This window comes from Syngnathus acus, chromosome 2 (genome assembly GCF_901709675.1).
Source record: "Syngnathus acus chromosome 2, fSynAcu1.2, whole genome shotgun sequence".
Taxonomy (NCBI): domain Eukaryota; kingdom Metazoa; phylum Chordata; class Actinopteri; order Syngnathiformes; family Syngnathidae; genus Syngnathus; species Syngnathus acus.
The window spans coordinates 3775380-3793989 of record NC_051088.1 but is presented as its reverse complement, the minus strand read 5'-3'; the positions used below and the strand labels follow the sequence as shown (position 1 = coordinate 3793989).

General features: G+C 41.4%; 1 protein-coding gene across 4 annotated transcripts; it reads right to left on the bottom strand.

Annotated features, from left to right (window-relative positions):
* Positions 1 to 522: 522 nt before the first annotated feature.
* Positions 523 to 18588, bottom strand: pfkma (phosphofructokinase, muscle a). 4 transcript variants are annotated; one of them, XM_037279640.1, is made up of 22 exons: positions 18382 to 18585; positions 14718 to 14791; positions 14507 to 14584; positions 14131 to 14320; positions 13665 to 13830; positions 13476 to 13520; positions 12790 to 12898; positions 12605 to 12700; positions 11362 to 11454; positions 9820 to 9945; positions 9137 to 9201; positions 8928 to 8991; positions 8561 to 8707; positions 5066 to 5136; positions 4512 to 4599; positions 4206 to 4358; positions 3960 to 4124; positions 3819 to 3880; positions 1336 to 1447; positions 1162 to 1261; positions 843 to 948; positions 523 to 759 (listed from the first exon to the last, which is right to left on the bottom strand). In XM_037279640.1, the coding sequence occupies exons 1-22, from the start codon at positions 18482 to 18484 to the stop codon at positions 618 to 620; spliced, it is 2355 nt and encodes a 784-aa protein (XP_037135535.1). In that variant the 5' UTR covers positions 18485 to 18585; the 3' UTR covers positions 523 to 617. The 4 variants fall into 4 exon arrangements, with proteins under 4 accessions (XP_037135535.1, XP_037135550.1, XP_037135528.1 ...); XM_037279655.1 differs by having other exon boundaries at positions 3960 to 4358; positions 14507 to 14648; positions 18382 to 18588; XM_037279633.1 differs by having other exon boundaries at positions 3960 to 4358; positions 18382 to 18588.
* Between the last annotated feature and the right edge of the window lie 22 nt (positions 18589 to 18610).

Below are 18610 nucleotides of genomic sequence, written 5' to 3'. Positions count from 1 at the left end.
CTTCACTGGTATTTCTGCCCAATATGAAGATTTTGTTCATCTGATCCACCACTTGAAACTACAATCTGCACAGTTTATTATTTCGAGGGTTTCTCACGTTTTCATATATATGTCTCACATCGACCATTTAAATATTCAGAGCAGAATCCAAACGTGCCGCTTGGTTATTCAGAGCCAACCATTGGCGTTTCAGCTGTGGACATGGTGCATCCATTGCGTCAGGCAGAGTACAATCAGGAACAGTTTCAAGCATGAGGTGATGATTGGTTTATAACAGGCTGCATTTTGAAAATTAATAGGAGTATTTTCTGCCTCTACAAATTCACCACTCACAGAGGGCATTCACTCTGAAGTGTGTGTGTGTGTGTGTGTGTGTGTGTGTGTGTGTGTGTGTGTGTGTGTGTGTGTGTGTGTGTGTGTGTGTGTGTGTGTGTGCGTGCATGTGTGCGTGCGTGTGCATGCGTGCGTGTGTGTGTACAAGATGGAGAAAGACAGAGAGAGAGAAAATCATTCCAGAGAAAATAACATGTTTCAAAGAGTTTAATGTATGTATGATGTTTGATACTTCTTATGAATACAATACAGATGACAGTTGTGTGTTTATCCGTCTGTGACCCTTATTTGCAAATGGGGCTTCTCTTTTTGATCACATGCTCCATATCGGCATGTTCAGACGTGTCCAGCTTGATGTCGTACTTGGCCAGGATCTTCATGATGGGTCGTATCTTCAGCCACCACTGCGTCTTTGGAATGCGATGCCTTCATCAAAAAATGGTTAGGGAGTAGCAATTAGTCCCAAATACTCAACCACGTGCAGTGTGTCGGGAGTGTGGGCATCATACTCAAAGTCTGTGTCTCCCTTAAGTTCAGCCAGAGGCAGGAAGGTGAGTGCCCTCTTCTTCATGCCCAGCACACAAGCAGAGTTGGGTGTATTGGCAAAGATGCGACCTGCGGGAAGCCAAACAGTAGAACATAGTATTACCAAGTTGGAATGCCCAGAAATGTATGATGCGACTCATGAAAAGGCGGAACATGCAAGTAGAGTTAATCTTTTGATACTGACTCTCACTTGCTTGACACGATCAAATCATATTTTGTACGTTTCCACTACAAGGTACCACTGTTTATATATTTGAAAATAGATATATCAAGTGACCTTACCATGCCTGTAGCAGTCTTTGAGTTTCTCAGTTAGCCATAGCACAGACTTAGCCCCCATCTTTGTCCCAAAGTTCCTGTCAAAAGGTGTAGGAGTGCCACCCTGCAGTGAACAGAGAGCTTGTCAGGTGCTGAAGCATAAAAGTGAGTGGATACATTTGGACACGGCAAAGCCACCTGTTGCATGTGTCCTAGTACATTCTTGCGACAGTCAAAGACACCTTTACCCTCCTCAGAGTACAAGTTGAAGATGAAATCTGTGGTATAATTGGCACTTGAGTTTTCATTCCTGTGGGAGGAAGAACAACAATTGCAGTGTTTCCACACAACGAATTCATGATGGATTAAAGCTGTAGCAAAGCCGTGACACTTAGTTTTCAGTGTGAGCCCCCAAAACTATCATCAAACACCCACGCCCTGCTCTGCTCACATTAAGCAAAACAAACTTTGCAAAAGAGTATTGCCTATCTGCTGTGGACACCTGCTTGCAACTGGGGTTCATTTGGAGAAATTCCCAGTTCATCATTGGGATTCACCAGCAGCGGTTCAAGATAGTTTTACCTGGGGTGGAGCGAGTAAGAGTCTCACAGCGCCCATAGTGTGTGGTTTGTTGCAAATAAACATCAGTTTACTGTCATTATTTTTCCTGTGGACCTTGAAAGACGTTGCAATATATTGTTTTCAATATCTTGTAAAGGATAGCCAGGCCCAAAGCAACTGTGTATGGAGGAATCCTAGATAGTGCTGTCACAGCACCGGCACCTCAATAAACTGTTGAATATTTTAGAAATCGATCATTGTATTGATTCTTCCATTGATTAATCGGAAATGATTTTATCTTGTATGTAAGTGTATTGTAAAACCATTTCCCAATTTACCCCTCCGTGAGTCGTCATCTTATCGTGGTGGAGGGGTTTGCGTGTCCTAATGATCCTAGGAGCCAAGTTGTCTAAGACTTGCCTCCACACATAGCTTGGGTTTTGGTAAAAGTCTTCTCGAGAGGAGCTGGACTCTCTTCCACTGGAGTGGAGTTGCCCACAGTGAGAGGCGCCGAGCTGGTGTGGGCATACTTTTTGCCCCCCGGCAAGGCGCCTGCATATGTATTGGGGTTCATCCCAGTGAACGAGAGGGTAGTCTCCCTCCGCCTTCGGGTGGGGGGACGGGTCCTGACTGTTGTTTATGTCTATGCCCCAAAGAGCAGCTCTCCAGCACTTCTTCCAAACCCTTTCTGGAGTCCTTGGAAGAAGTGCTGGAGAGCTCTTCCATCGTTCTGCTGGGTGACTTCAATGCTCACGTGGGGGACGTGATTGGGAGGAACGGTCCCTCGATCAGAACCCGAGCGGTGTTCTATTACTGGACTTCTGTGCTCGACATGGATTGTCCATAATTAAAACCATGTTCAAGCATAAGGGTGTCCATGTGTGCACTTGGCACCAGGAAACCCAAGGACGTGGTTTGATAATCGACTTTGTAGTAGTGTTGAAGAAAAATGGGTTCCAAAAAGTCCTGCCTAGCTACAAAAACAGATATGCTCACACCTCATTGATTAAAGTACATAAGCATACAATTATATTCACACAGAATGTGGAAAGATGTGGTTGATGATACATGCATGGTATGTGGGGAGTAAAAGTTTTGTATGGAAAATAGACAAAACATACCCAGGAAACAAACACACCAGACCCTGAAGCATCCTGGCCATCCATAACACCTCAGCAATGCCACAGGCTGATTGCCTCCATGCCACGCCGCATTGGTTGCAGTAATCCGTGCAAAAGGATTCCCAACCAAATACTGAGTGCATTAATGGACATTTTCAAATGTTTGATTTTGTTTTGCTGTTATAAATCTTTTCTTTTACTTGGTCTGAGGAAATATTCTAATATTTTGAGATAGGATATTTGCGTTTTCTTAAGATGTATGCCATAATCAGCAATATTAAAATAATAAAAGGCTTGCTATATTTCAGTTGATTTGTAATGAATCCAGAATGTATGACATTTTTGTTTTTTTAATTGCATGACAGAAAATAAAGAATTTTATCACAATATTCTAATTTTCTGAGACAGTCCTGTATAAGCAACATTTAGAATAAAATTTCAAATTTAGTACTGATAGGTGGGTTGCCACCTGGGGTGGCAAGTGGAGGTCAAGAAATTTGCTAAAGGTAGCAGGTAGGCCAAGGTATTACAAAATACCATCCACGGGATGATAACCATGAGAATTTGCTTTTGATGGAGCTACCTTCTCATCTAGTGCATTGCTCTCCCACTTTCCTGGTTCCCTTTGCTACACACTGCGGTAAGTCAATTGCACTTAGTAACAACAGAAAGCATGGCTGCTAAAAGTGGCTTAGAAGAGCCCACACAACCTTTCCCCTCTGCCAGAAGAACTAAATCGGCTGTGTGGGATCTTTTCGGCTAGAGAAAGACGGAGGACAACGGCATCGAAGATGATGGCTTCCCTATTTGCAGAAAATGTCTCAGAAAAGTCGTAGCGAAGGGGGGAAATGGTGGCCAACAAGGGACATAAGATTGTTATTGTCAATAAAGTTATTGGGATTTAGTGTTGACCATAATCAAGTCATGAATAAGATCTGGAGTTTGTAGTCAGTAATAATGTGTTGTGTTGTCCTCCAGGTCATAACTGCCTCATTCTACCTGAGAACCAAGCCTCTTTTCACCGTCGTCTTCATCTTCTCCAAAAGATGCTCAACATTCCCCTTAAAGACAAAAAGTGCAACCCACTCTAGTCATCCTCTATCCAATCAATCAAGGGTTTCTCCATCATCACATGTTCACCTCCAGATCTTTAATGTTGAATTTCTCCTCAAATATGTAGGCAGCGTCCGCGCCGGCCGCCAGCCCAGCCATGGTGGCTAAGTAGCCGCAGTAGCCTCCCATCGTCTCAACGAGGAACACACGTCGTTTGGTCCCCGCTGCTGACTGCTTGATTCTGTCGCAAGTCTGCAAGCAGCAACAGAGCACCATGTAGATGAGGAAACTAAAAGTTGCGTGCGTGTATGTGTTGCTAGTCCAGGCACTGACAGAGGTGATTGTGTTTAGAGCGGTATCAGCGCCAATGCTGAAATCTGAGCCGGGGACGTTGTTGGAGACGGTGGCGGGGATCACAACCATGGGGATGCACAACTCCTCGTACTTCTCTCGGGCCTGAACCATCTCCAGACCCCCCACGTAGGCCTGCGAGGACACATACAAGGAGATCATTTGAGTCTTTTTCTTCTTAACTTCAAAAAAAAAAAAAAAGGAGCCTGTTTCATTCATCTTCCGAACCCCATGTCCTCATGAGGGACATGGGCAAGCTGGAGCTGGGCAGTAGGCGGGGTACCCTACCTCAAATCCTCCAATGATCACCAAGGCGTGGATGTTAAACTTTGCAATGTTCTGGCTGATTTCCTCCATCATCTTACATGGAAGCATTCTTTGAGGGGGGTGAACAGAAAAACAGAAAAACAGTGTTGTTATGAGGAATTGAAATAAGGGGAAGGATAGCATTTTACAAGACAGAAGACAGAGCATTACAAATACCGAGGAAGTGTTACAGTGTTCCACTCAACCAAAGTGTGTGGAAAAAGGTCTCAAGGTCAAACCTTGTCTTGGAGTTCAAATCGACACCACACAAGAAACAGCAAACACAGTGAGATTTCAGCTCCATAAATGGGATTCTAAAGGATTAACTCGCCCAAGTTTGTTTTACTGTTTGGGATGCCACCCACAGAGATTAAAATGTGATGACATTAAACCAGACAATGTAATTAATGTGAGATAGGAAACATTCACTCGGTTTTTGTACACCTAATAATGTTAAAATGTGACATGTAACACTTATCATGATTTCTTATGTCTGTTTAAAAACATTTCGCTTTGAGGCTCCTGTACATGTTTACCTTTTAGTGCCCAACTTTGAGCCCCCCAATCCAGTCCAGCCGCTCACGGAATTCCAGTTGATGGGCTCAATCTGTAACAGAAGAGGGGACATGAATTGTCACAACACATTTTTTAACTCAAATTCTGTGCATGTGTGTGTGTGTGGGGGGAAGGGAATACCCAGGGATACCCAGTACTAATGTTGGAAATGAGTGCTACAAGTGTATTTATTTATTTATTTATTTATGTGTTATCAAGGATAATTACTTTTTCTGTATTTCCCACAATGCATTGACAACGGACACATCATTTGCCACAGGTCATCCCTTGTACCGTGTCACTGTTTGTAATAGTTAGGGGCAATGATGAAAACAATCCCAAAAATCATTACAAACCAGAGATTTGACACCCAGCCAAAAGAAAAGCGATTGATCACTGGGAGCTAAGCTGTTGTCACGAACATGGCTGTAGGTTAGCAGTATGAAGAGCGCTTCACATAAACGCAGACTTGCTGTTGATCCCCCGTGTCAGCCAGTCTCAGACTTTAATGACTCATGCCTCTTTCGTTCATTTAGATGATGTCAGAGTGTGAGTATGTCAGAAATCTGGACGGGAGAGTTTGGATAGCCGAAAAGTGTGCACACCAGGCACATGATAAAACTTACACATGAGAGTTTTTTCTTTCGAGAGGTTAGTGCTGAACCACCTGAAGGATGTCACGGGCCCCCTGCTTGACCCCCTCCAGTTTGCCTACCGGGCAAACAGGTCGGTGGATGATGCGGTCAACATGGGACTGCACTACATCCTGCACCACCTGGGCACCCCAGGAACGTACGCCAGGATCCTGTTTGTGGACTTCAGCTCGGCGTTCAACACCATCGCTCCTGACATCCTCCAACAGAAGCTCATCCAGCTTGCGGTGCCTGCCTCCACCTGTCAGTGGATCACCAGCTTCCTGACCAACAGGAGACAGCGTGTGAGGCTGGGGGGCATCACATCTGACACCCGGACCACCAATACTGGAGCCCCTCAGGGGTGCGTCCTCTCCCCACTGCTCTTCTCTCTCTACACCTTCTACACTGCCATCATCCAGTCTGTCCTCTGCACCTCCATCACTGTCTGGTTTGGATCGGCCTCCAAACAAGACAAGCACAGACTGCAACGAACAATCAGGACTGCAGAAAAGATAATTGGAATCAACCTCCCATCTATCCAAGACTTGTACCTGTCCAGGACCAGGAAACGTGCAAGGAACATCTCTACAGACCCTTCTCACCCAGGTTGCAGTCTGTTTGAACTACTCCCCTCCGGACGGCGTTAGAGAGCTCTGTACGCCAAAACCAGCAGACACAGAGACAGCTTCTTCCCCCAGGCTGTTGCTCTGATGAACTCACACCACTCTTGGAGTCTCAGAGTCATTACTGTGCAATAACATCCTGCTCTCCACACCTTTTTTGAATTGTCTACACTGTTTGTACTGTGTCCTCTCTGCATCTATTGCAGCGTGGTCATCCTGGAAGAGGGACCCTCCCATCTGTGGTCTCTTCTCAAGGTTTCTCATTTCCCCTAGCTGGAGTTTTGAGTTTTTCCTTGCCCTCTTGGGAGTTTAAGATCAGGGGATGTTTGAGAATATTTGCCATTTTTCACATGTCCTGAGTGTTGTTGGTCACCTAAATGTTGAACAGAGGCTGTGATTTACCGAAGTCAAATTCCTTGTTTGGCACGCTCAAACATGGCGAATAAAAATTCTTGAATCTTGAATGTTAATAAATAGCAATAACATGGCAGAATCCACACAAGCTACATTTCCCAAAGAAGCTCGAAACCTTAAAAGTACCTCTTCCAAGTAGGGTTGCCAACTCCTTGAATAATAAATAAGGGTCCCCTCATCGGCAGGGGTTTCAACCTGCTTGCTTTCAACCATCATGGCGTAATTTTTTTGTGCTATACTTTTTTGTTTGGAAACAAACAAACCAAACAAACAAACAAAAATCTAAACAAAAAAAATCAAACGAGTTGAATAAGATGAATGTTTTTGAATGATACTATGAACACAAAAAAACAAACTACAAAAAAATAAATAACTACAAACACACGAAACCTAACTCCAAACTAAAAACAGTAACTTATCAAAATAAATATCTATCAAACAGAAACCTTTCTTGCTATGATGTCACATACTATACCTATCTGCCCTATATTGTCGGAAAGGATGAAGCGGAGTGGGATGGAAAGTGAGCACACATTACCAGGTACGTACGTACATATTTCCTGATGTTATCAAATTATCTCTAGCTAAGATAGTTATCGACTCATTCAGCAAATATCAGCCATTAACGAAGCACTAGATAGCAACATCTTTTGCAGCAATACAATGCAAGTGTGTGTTGAAGCTGACAAAATTTGTTTCCTCGCAGGGTGTTTGGGCACTCCCTTCGAGAGAATCTCACTTAGTCGAGGTGGTGCTTCTCCGCATTGAGAGGACCCAGAGTAGGTGACTTGGGCATTTAGTTAAGATGCCTTCTGAACTCCTCCCTGGTGAGATTTTTGGGATACATCCCACTGGGAGGAGACCCCAGGGATGACCCAGGACATGCTGACGAGGACTATCTGGGGTGAGGGAAGTCTGGGTCTCCCTGCTAATGCTGCTGTCACTGTGACTCTAATAAGCGGAAGAAGGTGGGTAGGTGGATGGATGGATGGATGGATGGATGGATGGATGGATGGATGGATGGATGGATGGATGGATGGATGGATGGATGGATGGATGGATGGATGGATGGATGGACGGACGGACCGACAGAGGTCAAGCCAATCATGAGAAACTGTCTTTAAGGGGCCCTCAAGCGGAAGAAGGTGGGTAGGTGGATGGATGGATGGATGGATGGATGGATGGATGGATAGATGGACGGACGGACGGGCCGACAGAGGTCAAGCCAATCATGAGAAACTGTCTTTAAGGGGCCCTCTTGCATGTTTTTCTGCTCTTTGCATCTTCTCTGAAGACTGGCAATATATGAGCCTCAAAACAACTCAACTCAAAATGACTTGAAAACAAAGACTGTGCAACACTTTGGTTTCGGAGACTGATAACATAAGGCTAGCCCAAATATCTCTGCTGTCAGTTTCCACTGTGAGGAACATGGTGAAGAAACGGAAGACCACAGGCGCAGTTCTAATTAAGGCATGCATTGGCAGGCCAAGAACAATCTCAGGTAAGCAGCAATAAAGTATGATGATGACAACTTTGTTCATCTGAAAATTAAATATTCAACTGAAATCGCTGATCTGAACAACCAATGATTTATAAAAGTAAAGCTTGAAAATTGTCCCCAAACGTTTTCATACTTTCAGTAAGATTATTTAATTATAATTATGCTTTCGTCAATATTTGCTGATTAGCAGGATGAAATGATTCAATCCTGTGAATTAATAGTGAAGCTTGGCTTGTTGGCAAATAAAGCTCTATCTAGAGATTGAAGGAATTGTGTATGTTATCAAGTGACGGTAGGTACCTGTCCATGTGCGAGGCCGTCAAAGCCGTCATGGACGGCCAGCATGTTGTGACCCTGGATGATGCCCATCCTGACAGCTGCACGCACGGCTGCATTCATACCAGCGCAGGGGGCGCCGATATTTACGACGGCCACGTTGATGTTGCTCTGACACAAGGCGGGGATAGTTAACTTGGAGAAATGCAGCAAAGTTTAAAAATGCATTGAATGTGATGGTGACGACAATAGTTCTCCTTGATGAAATTACATCATGACTGTTCTTGTTGAAAAAGTAACATTACATTTATATTTTTGTATTTAATATTTTGAGCATGCATCAATACCCCACAATGACAACACCGGTATTGATGAGACAGATGGTCCTTACTTTAACATCTGGGGGGTTAATGTGGGCCAGCAGCTTGTATGTGTTCCAGTTGTTCTCAAAGCTCCTGCAGGTTGAGAGTCGAAACAAAATTACCTGAGTTGATTTTGTTTCTTCGTAGGTGTCTCTGCCGACACCCAGTGGCACATGATTTAATAATAACAGCAACAATATGAAATACTTTGATTTATAGTATAACATAACCATCTTACTTTCCTCTGAGCTTGATAGCATCCTCAAATCTGCCTTCAGCCATGGCAGCAGTAACTTCTTTGGTCTGGATGGCAGAAATAGCAAACGAGGGACTCAGACTTCCAATCGCATCTTAGTGCAGCGTTATTAAAATACAAATCTTAGAGGGCAACAAATATATATATTTTTGGTTCCCTTTATCAATCTCATTTAGGCCACAAAATAGTGTCATACTAAAAACAAAATATAATTTTCATTCAAACCAACCGAAATAATATATATATATAATATAACATATTATATTATATATAATAATATATATATAATATAAATGATAATAACATAATAATAATGTAATAATAAAATAAATAATAATAATAAACATAGTTTCATTTGGACATAATTTAAAAGAAACAGTTGAACAAAATGAAACAGGCCTTCTTTCATGAATCTTAACCAAACTGATCAAGACCGAAATAAAAACAGACTTGAACTACAATAAAAAAGGAAAGATGACTTCAATATTTTGTCTCTTGGATTGTTACTATATTTTTAACAGGTAATTGGTCACGGAATACATTTTTCAAGTAACCCTAGTTCCGAAGCTCCTTGTATGACAGTTATTTTTTCAATTGCAACAGCTGGGAAATCACCCATTTTATTTGACTTCCCTTTAGTCCCAACAAGAGACGGACAGACATACCACTTGAACACACTCCATGAGTGGCAGCCTAACCGCCTGGTTGCCAGACAAGCTGACCACACAGGCTGGGGTGTCTGGTGTGGCTTCCAGGAGAGCCATCACCGCCTCGACCCCCATTCTGCTGCCCTGAAGGGGAGAAACGTGCACACCCATACAGTCAGGTTAGTTTCCATCCATTTGTGGTTTTGCTTGTCTCCAATATCTCCCAAATGAAATTCATCAACTCATCTCCAATTTTGGATTACGGATGATTTTAAACAAGACCTTGTAAGAAAAATAAAAGCAAATAGAAACGCTATTAGTAACCCTACTTCTAATATTTATTCATGTAAAAGTGATTTGAAAATATTTGTGCACTGTCAGTCAAAGGAAAAAAGATACCATGCTATTTTAAATTTATGTACGCTTCAAATATCATTAAAGCAACTTGGACCCAACCAGTTGCTTAATCGAAAGGAAACTTCAGAGGAACTCTTTCCAACTCAAGAGACATAGGTATTGTTTTTAACACATTTATTATGTTAATATTAGCCAGTCTTTTGCATCTAGTATTGACAAATCTGATGTGAATCCATATAACCTTATAAAACGTAAATTTGCCCCATTGATAGGACGAGCCCAAAAATTTGCTGTATGTGGGTTCAGTCACAGTGGCACTCTGAGGGAAAAATGAATGAATGAATAAATAAATAAATACATGAGGTATTTCACTTTTGAATTATAAAATAAATCACAGAAACCAAAATATGAATGAATAGAACTGAAATTTCTCTTGTTCCTTATGCAAAGATTTTGGATGTTTTGGACAATTGTCTAATTTAGAATAATCATGTTACCTAGTAACCAAAAAAATCTAAATCAAGGAAAGATCAGTGAGAATGCTTGCTTTTCTGATATTCCCAGATCCATCCGTTTGTTTGATAAACTTTGTATTACAGTTCTTTTTTTAAAATTTTCATTCAATAACCATTCATTCTATCATTGTTTGCGCTGCAACCTATATCATATCTGAGCAAACCATCATAAATTAGAGATTTTTTATCGAGAAAATTTTTTGGGTCTTGCACACAAGATTAATCTTCAGCTCTTTTTTGATATAGTCAATATTAATCTTTCATAAGAACAATATCTTTCATTTTTACTTGTTTATGCATAAGTACGTCAACAACGTTGCCTTTTGCCATCTGATTTTGACTTGTATTAAACTAGGCATAGTCACAACTTTTCATTTACCGTTGTCAGACATCTTGCAATCAGTTGAATATCAATTTAAAGATCATGAACTTTGGAATGACTTTGCTATATCTTTGAGATTAATATTCTCCTACACTGTCTATGAAAAGTCAAAGAAACTACATTTATTCTTGACCTTCATGTCGTACACAGCATTTTTCATTTTTACAAAATTTTGTGACACACGCACGCGCGCACAGATTCAAATTCATGATTATGTGATTTCATAGCTTGTGTGCCAATTTAAAGGATGGGAGGGGCTTTCATAATGGCAAATCAAATGTAGGGATGTTGGATTGATGTACTGACCAAGATTCTGTCGAAAGCAGAGGGTGTCCCTCCCCTCTGTACGTGTCCAAGGACTGTGGTCCGTGTGTCAAAGCCAAGTCTGTCAGTTACCAGCTGGAGAACCAAAAATCATAAATCCATTAATGTTATTACTGCACAGCAATACACTGCTTTCAAAATTATTCTACATATACTGTACTGTAGGATTTAAGCTAAATAAATATATAGTACTATGTTATTTTGGACGTTTTGATTGTTGCTCCTGTCTATTAGCATTGGTACCAATCGTAGACAGGTTTAATAATTTGTTTCTCAACTGAGCCTAACTTAAGGGAAATGACTTAAAGTCCCTGTCAAGTTAAATTAATTGTCTTATAAATTTGACACACAACAAGAGTGTAACCTTGCCAAATTTGAGTGATTAAAAAGTACTGGACATAGAACTGTACAGCAAATAAAACGCTTCAAAATTGTGAACAATCATGCCGCTCTCTTCACTTTCAGACACTGTAGGTGAGTTTGCTGAATGCACTGACAGCAAGTCGCCAATACAGGAAATAGCTTCTGATACGATTGAAGGCGCTCAAGTTCTTATATAATGTAAAAAAGGGCGGACTCATGTCAAATTGTAAAGTGTGTAAAGTGCGTCACACGGAGAACTTGCATGGTCAAAAACATATCTATATCTCTACGCTTAAGTATGACCTTATTTTGCGCATGTTTAATTGATCAATTATCTTCAAATCCGTACTGTATAATGTATTTAGACACAAATGTCTGAATTCACTTCATAAGTTATTTTAAAAGAACACCTATGAGGGTGGATGGCATTATTTCTCAAAGAAGAAACTCTGAGGATTGCATACAGAAATGCGATACAGGCAGAAATTATCAATAGAGAGAGACAAAGTGAAGTTGAAGAGGACTCCTAAGTTAAGATGCTGTTGTGCATGATGAATTTATTAAATATTATGCTTAAGAAATTATGCACCCAATTTACGTGTCGTCATACCATATTGTGGTGGTTTTATTCAATAAAATTGCTGCACTTTTTTTATTTCCTGATACTAAATGTTTTGTCCTCCTGTAATGATACAATTACCATTTTAATGGAAACTGCTTCATATCAAACTTTTTAAAATGATCGCTTCCTTTACTTTTATCAGTGCTGTATGTCTTTTAGATGTTGCCTTTGACACAATGATTGAAACGATACATTTGAAATACAGTGTAATACCGTATACAGCCATCATGTGGACCTTGCCTTCTTAATGTGATCCGATGTAATGGATTTGCCATCTCTGGACATCGCACCCTCGGCGACAATGATCACATTCAGACGGGAACCTCTGGCCCGTTGCTGAAAGCATACGTTTTTATTATCGTTGTACATCATGCAAGGTGATCCATGAGCGGCGGATTGGGGAGTACAAGCAGGCACAGTCATACGTTTGTCAGCCTCCTGCACAAGTGCTCCTCCCAGCCGTCATCTGGTGGCATCTCTGGAATGAACACCCAGTCCGCGCCACAAGCCAAAGCCGACACCAGTGCCAGGTACCTTGTGGCCAAGGGCAGACAAACACACAAATGTTGTAATATTTTTTTCCTGAAAAATATAAAAACAAAGAAACTAATTTTCTTTTCTTTTTTTTTTTTTTAAATTGCACTTTCATTTTCTTTTGCTTGGATTTTTCCATAGATTTAATATTATTATTATTTAAAAAGACTTGCCAAACACCCATACTTAGTACATTTATGTATTTAACCTCAATATGTTATAATTAATTTTTATAGGCTTAAGGTTTCTTTTATCCCACTGAAGCAATAAAAAGGCTGAAAACCAACATTGGATGGTCCTGACTGAGTGAATGACAGGGGAGCCACCCTCCCTGATCCCAGATAAGTGGTAGAAAATGGTGGATGGAGGGAGGGAGGGAGGGAGGGATGCAGGTATGGATGCAGGTATGGATGCAGGTATGGATGGATGGATGGATGGATGGATGGATGGATGGATGGATGGATGGATGGATGGATGGATGGATGGACAGACGTCTCGACTGAGACAACAAAACTCCATCTATATCTGTCTCGGTGTCCATCTATATACATAAACAACAAACTTTTCATCTACTGACCCACAGTGTCTTCCCATCACTTCCAGGATGAAAGTCCTCTGGTGGCTGTGAATACACGCATTGAACATTAGTTTCCATTTTGACTTTTTGACTGCAGTACAGTACATGCACCCCTTTTCATACTGGGTATGGGTGTGTACTATGTATCATTAGCATAGTACAACTGGCAGAAATAGAAAAATGTCCGACCTTTGCGCCGTTGTGGTGATGGCATCGACCACCTCGATGATGCGGTGCAGTGCGGAGTCGGTGCCGATGGTCATGTCGGTACCACAGAAGTCATTATCGATGGAGCCCACCATGCCCACAATGTTTAGGTGGGAGGACTTTTTGACTTCTTCATCTGTAATCTTAGCTGCAGATATTTAATCAATAGTGACCAGAAATGCATATTACGCCTAATTTCCCTGACATGTGGTGCTATGAAAAACTTCAGATTTTTTTTCTCTTCTTTATGAAATCAAAATTTGTTTGTTTTGAAACGTGTGATAAAAACGCAAAAACAAAAGAAACATAAAAGGGGGAAATGGCACTGTATATATAACATTATACAGACATTAAGTAATCTGTTTACTTCCATAACTCAAAGAAACAGGGAGGCTAATAAAGAGTGTACCCGATGAAAAGCTTATCTCTGGGGTAAATGTCTCCTTACCAGCTCGGAGCAGGTCAGCCAGCAGTCCGCTCCACTCTGTCCTGAACTCATTGGCGCCTGTCAGGCTGCCGTCACCTCCGATGACGCAGAGGTTCGTAATTCCAAGCTTCACCAGGTTGCAGGCCGCTTTCATGCGGCCCTCCCTGGCTCTGAAGTCTTTGCAGCGTGCACTGCCGATTACTGTTCCTCCCTGTGGCCACAGCAAAAGACCAAAAAGTTGTTGAGCACTCTTGCGTCTTAGGACAATTCGCTAAGAGAATACAATGCAAACAGCATATCCGTAGTGCCAACCAAGGAAATATAAATCATTTGCTTGCAGAAGAGATAAACTACTACTTTTGCATGCGATGGATGAGCATGTGTGTCGTCAAGTCACCAGCTGAAGCATCATTGAAACACTCTCCCATGTGGCAGGGCGAATATTTTCTCCTCCATCCACCAGGCCCTGGTAGCCCTGATGCACACAAAGACCAGAACCAGAATCTTTTTAATTGCAGTCTACATATATTTGGCAAGTACTGTAAAAAACAGCATGCACAGTACGTCAAGTCATATTTCAATTCAATGGGGCTTTAATTGTTTCTCACCTCATGAACAAAGTAGACTTTGGCTCCTGTGTAGAGACCAACTCTGACTGTGGCTCTCACTGCAGCATTCATACCTGACACACACAAGTGGAGATTTCATTTTAAGACTTGTTTCATTTCTGGCCAGATTATGGCCAGTAGCTGTAATTAAACCAGTAACAGTAGTACAGCTTCCGCCTTAGTAGTGGCAACAGAAGTAGCCAGTAGTCAACTTTGCCATACTACAGTGTGTGGCCTTCTGAACACTGAGTATGTGGCAAAACCCGACTGAAGTCCAGCTCACTGTGCGGGGGTTGGCATCTACTTTCAAATCGGCTACTGCTTTTGCTGTGATTGCCAAACTGTAGCAACGTTGCAGATTACAATTCAGATATCCAGAACAATCCCCATGACATTCATAATTAAGTAGAAACAAGACTAAGTAGAAAACAACATTTTGCTGAGCTTAATTTACGGGATAATACCATTTTCTTTGCCATTACTTTGCTTTTGTGTTCTAAGACACACCACAGATTTTCAATAATATTCAGGTCTGGGAAATTAGATGGTCATTCCAGAACTTGTTCCTCTGCATGAATGATTTTGAGTAGTATTTAGGGTTGTTGTCTTGTTGCAAGTTCCAGCCTGGCGCAGTTTAAGCTTTGTCACTGATTCTTGGACATTGGTCTCCAGAATCTGCTGATTTTGATTGGAATCCATGCATCCCTCAACTTCAACAAGATGGAACTACCACCGAATTTTACTGTAGACAGCAGATGTTTTTGCGTACATCACGCCCTTTGTTATGCCCAAATAACTACATTTTATTTTCATCATTCCAGAGCACCTTATTCCTAAATGAAGCTGGCTTGTCCAAATGTGCTTCATCATACCTCAAGCAGCTCTGTTTGTGATGTGGGGGGAGAAAAGGCTTCCCCTGCATCACTCTGCCATACAGCATCTCCTTGTGTAAAGTACACAGAATAGTTGAACAATGCATAGTGACTCCATCAAGACTTGTTGTTGGGTCCTTGGTGCTGGTCTGTGGGTTGACTCTGACTGTTCTCAACATCCTTCATTTCTGTTTAGAGATTTTTCTTGGTCTGCCACTTCGAGCCTTGACTTGAACTGTGCCTGTGGTCTTCCATTTCCTCACAATGTTTCTCACAGTGGAGACTGAAAGCTGAAATCTCTGGGACAGCTTTCTGTAGCCTTCCTCTTAACCACAAAGGTGAACAATCTTTGTTTTCAGGTTATTTGAAAGTTGTTTTGAAACTCCCGTGCTGCTACTCTTCAGAGAAGATGCAAAGAGGAGAAAAACATCCGTTCGTTCGTCCATCTATCCATAAAGTGGGTCTTGGGTTGAACTATTCACCTATTGGCTGATTTACTGTCACTATTAGTACTAGTATTTTTAGAATCGATAATATCATCGATTCATTGAATACAATTCTATTTTGCATTCAAATGTATTACAAAACAAATTTTCATATATTAACTTATTGTCGTTTATTTGGTATTGTTTAGTGATGAAAAACAAGTAAATAATTAATACATTTAACAAGAAAAAACAAGTAAATAACTAATCAATTTAACATGAGAGTGATTCACCAACCTTTTTGGAACTGATTCAGTTACTGGTTTGGTAGTTGTTTTATAAAGTAAAAGCAGATGACCTATGTTAATTAAGCAAGAAAGATCATCAGTCTACTTTCATGAAGGAAGACAAATCTGAGAACAAATACTATCGAGAGCCAAAATAGTCAATATATTTGATAGGCGATTAGTTGGCAACTAATCGAATAATTTTGACAATCTAAAATTCAGGCAGAAGAAAAGGGGTCCATGAACTCAGCTTGGCAAGCCAGACACAATGCTGTACCAGCAATTGGCTCTGGTGGGGAGGGCCATTCATCGGGGCCCAGCTCGGCACGAAATAAACGAACAAATCAAAATTCTTTCATTGCTGTGACGTATCTTTCGTGCGTAATGTCGCAAAATGGCACAAGGTAGTTGAACTCATCAAACTCAGTTTTAAAGTACCAAAAACCCAGAGCCATGGAAATCGCAGCAGCCGACGGTAGAGGACATGGATTTTTTTCTCTGCTGATTTGTTCCCTCGATCTGTCAATTTGCCTTGCTTCAGAAATGCGCATCAATCCGATTTCCCACCAGGCCAATCGCTAGTACAGAGTTGAACTGGTTTGCTAGGCTATCAAGAACTGGCCCTTGAGGGCCCTCATACGTCATGGCCATTCAATCAGATTCACAAAACTGTTCTTTTCGTCCCCCAAGTTTCCAACCTGTTCATCAATACTGTATATTTTGATTTATTTTACGTCACACTGAGATCTAATACAAGTAAAACTGATATTTCCCGAGTGTTCAACCCTAAATATGCATATATCAGCATTTTAGTAAGAGTTGGTGGTGTAATGTGATGAGGTCTGAAAATTCATCAAAGTCAATTTGAGTTCAAGAAATGAAGTTGATCAAAAAGCACTTCCTTGAAAATATTGGCTAAGAAAGGGATGTTTGAGATGGGTCTATAATTTGCTCACGTGGATGAATCCAATGTCTTTTTTTTTTTTTTTTTTTAAGTGGTTTGATGGCAGCACGCACCTAGTATCAGGGGTTTAAGAAATATGCCTGATGGAATTGTAGCAATTTGCTACAACTAGCATAAATTCCACAGTGTATTGAGTCAAGACTGTTGAAATTGATGGTTTCAGCTGCTGAAACAGAGTTTTCTGTATCAAATTGAAATTTTCAGGGTGATTTAAATGTCACACAATTGCATTTTGCTGATTTCTAGTGACTAATACTATTTAGCTGCTTCGGCCAATAGAAGAACATCGATTATGAGGAGACCAGAGTAGATTCTGTACACAAACCAATGAACTTGAATCTTTAATAGACAAATCTGACCTTTCATTACACTGACGACAGAGCAGGCCAAAATAGGCTTAGAGAAAAAGGACATGAGGCGTGTTAATGGCGCTCCCTATCTTTTGCACCTGGATAACCTCGAACGCAAAATGCCAGTGTGTGTGTTTGTGTTGTGACAAATTGGCAGGCTGCAGCTCTTGTTTCACTGGACAGCTGCTGTTGAGAGCGACCTCAAGGGGAGGAGGGAGCATTTCCCCACCATGCCTGGAGGTCGCCGCCACTAAAATTAGCCCCAAAGATGCAAAATGAAGGACTGCTCGAGATGTTGGGGGGAAAAAAAAAAGATAATGGAAAAAAACATGAGCTACTTAGAGGTGAGCAGAGGAAGCGTCCAGGCATAATCCGATGAAAGATAATCTTTCATATCTCAATTAACATCAAGGGCATGTGTGTCAAATTTAAGGCCCGTGGTCCAGATATGGCCCTCCACATCATTTTATGTGAAGATTTGATAAGTAGTTATTTATCAGTTTGTTGTGTAGCCCATACTGTATATATGAGGCATTATAATATAATGTGTAATGCGTTATAATAGCCCTCTGAAGGAAACTATGACTACGATGCGGCTCGAGACAAAAATGAGTTTGACACCCCTGATCTGACTCTGTTTATATTGTGCCGACATCTCACAGAACATCGCACTTTATGTTAATAAAAAGTACAGATTAACATGGGAAACATCATACCCTGTAATTATCCAAGCCACACCAACAATAAAGAAACAGTAGCATCTTACCTTGAGCGTCCCCTCCAGATGTCAGCACGGCAATGGAGCGTCCCAGCCCCATCTTGGTAGGGTCCGTGATTGGCTGGAGGTTCTTTGACATGTTTGAAGACATACGCAGCGAGGGCTGCAATGAAAAGAGTACGAGAGAGCAGGAGAGGCTGCTCTACTCTTGGAAGTGCATAGGCTTTATAGTCTGCTGGTGTCCTGAGCCCACTCCCTCTGACAGTATCCACCCCCC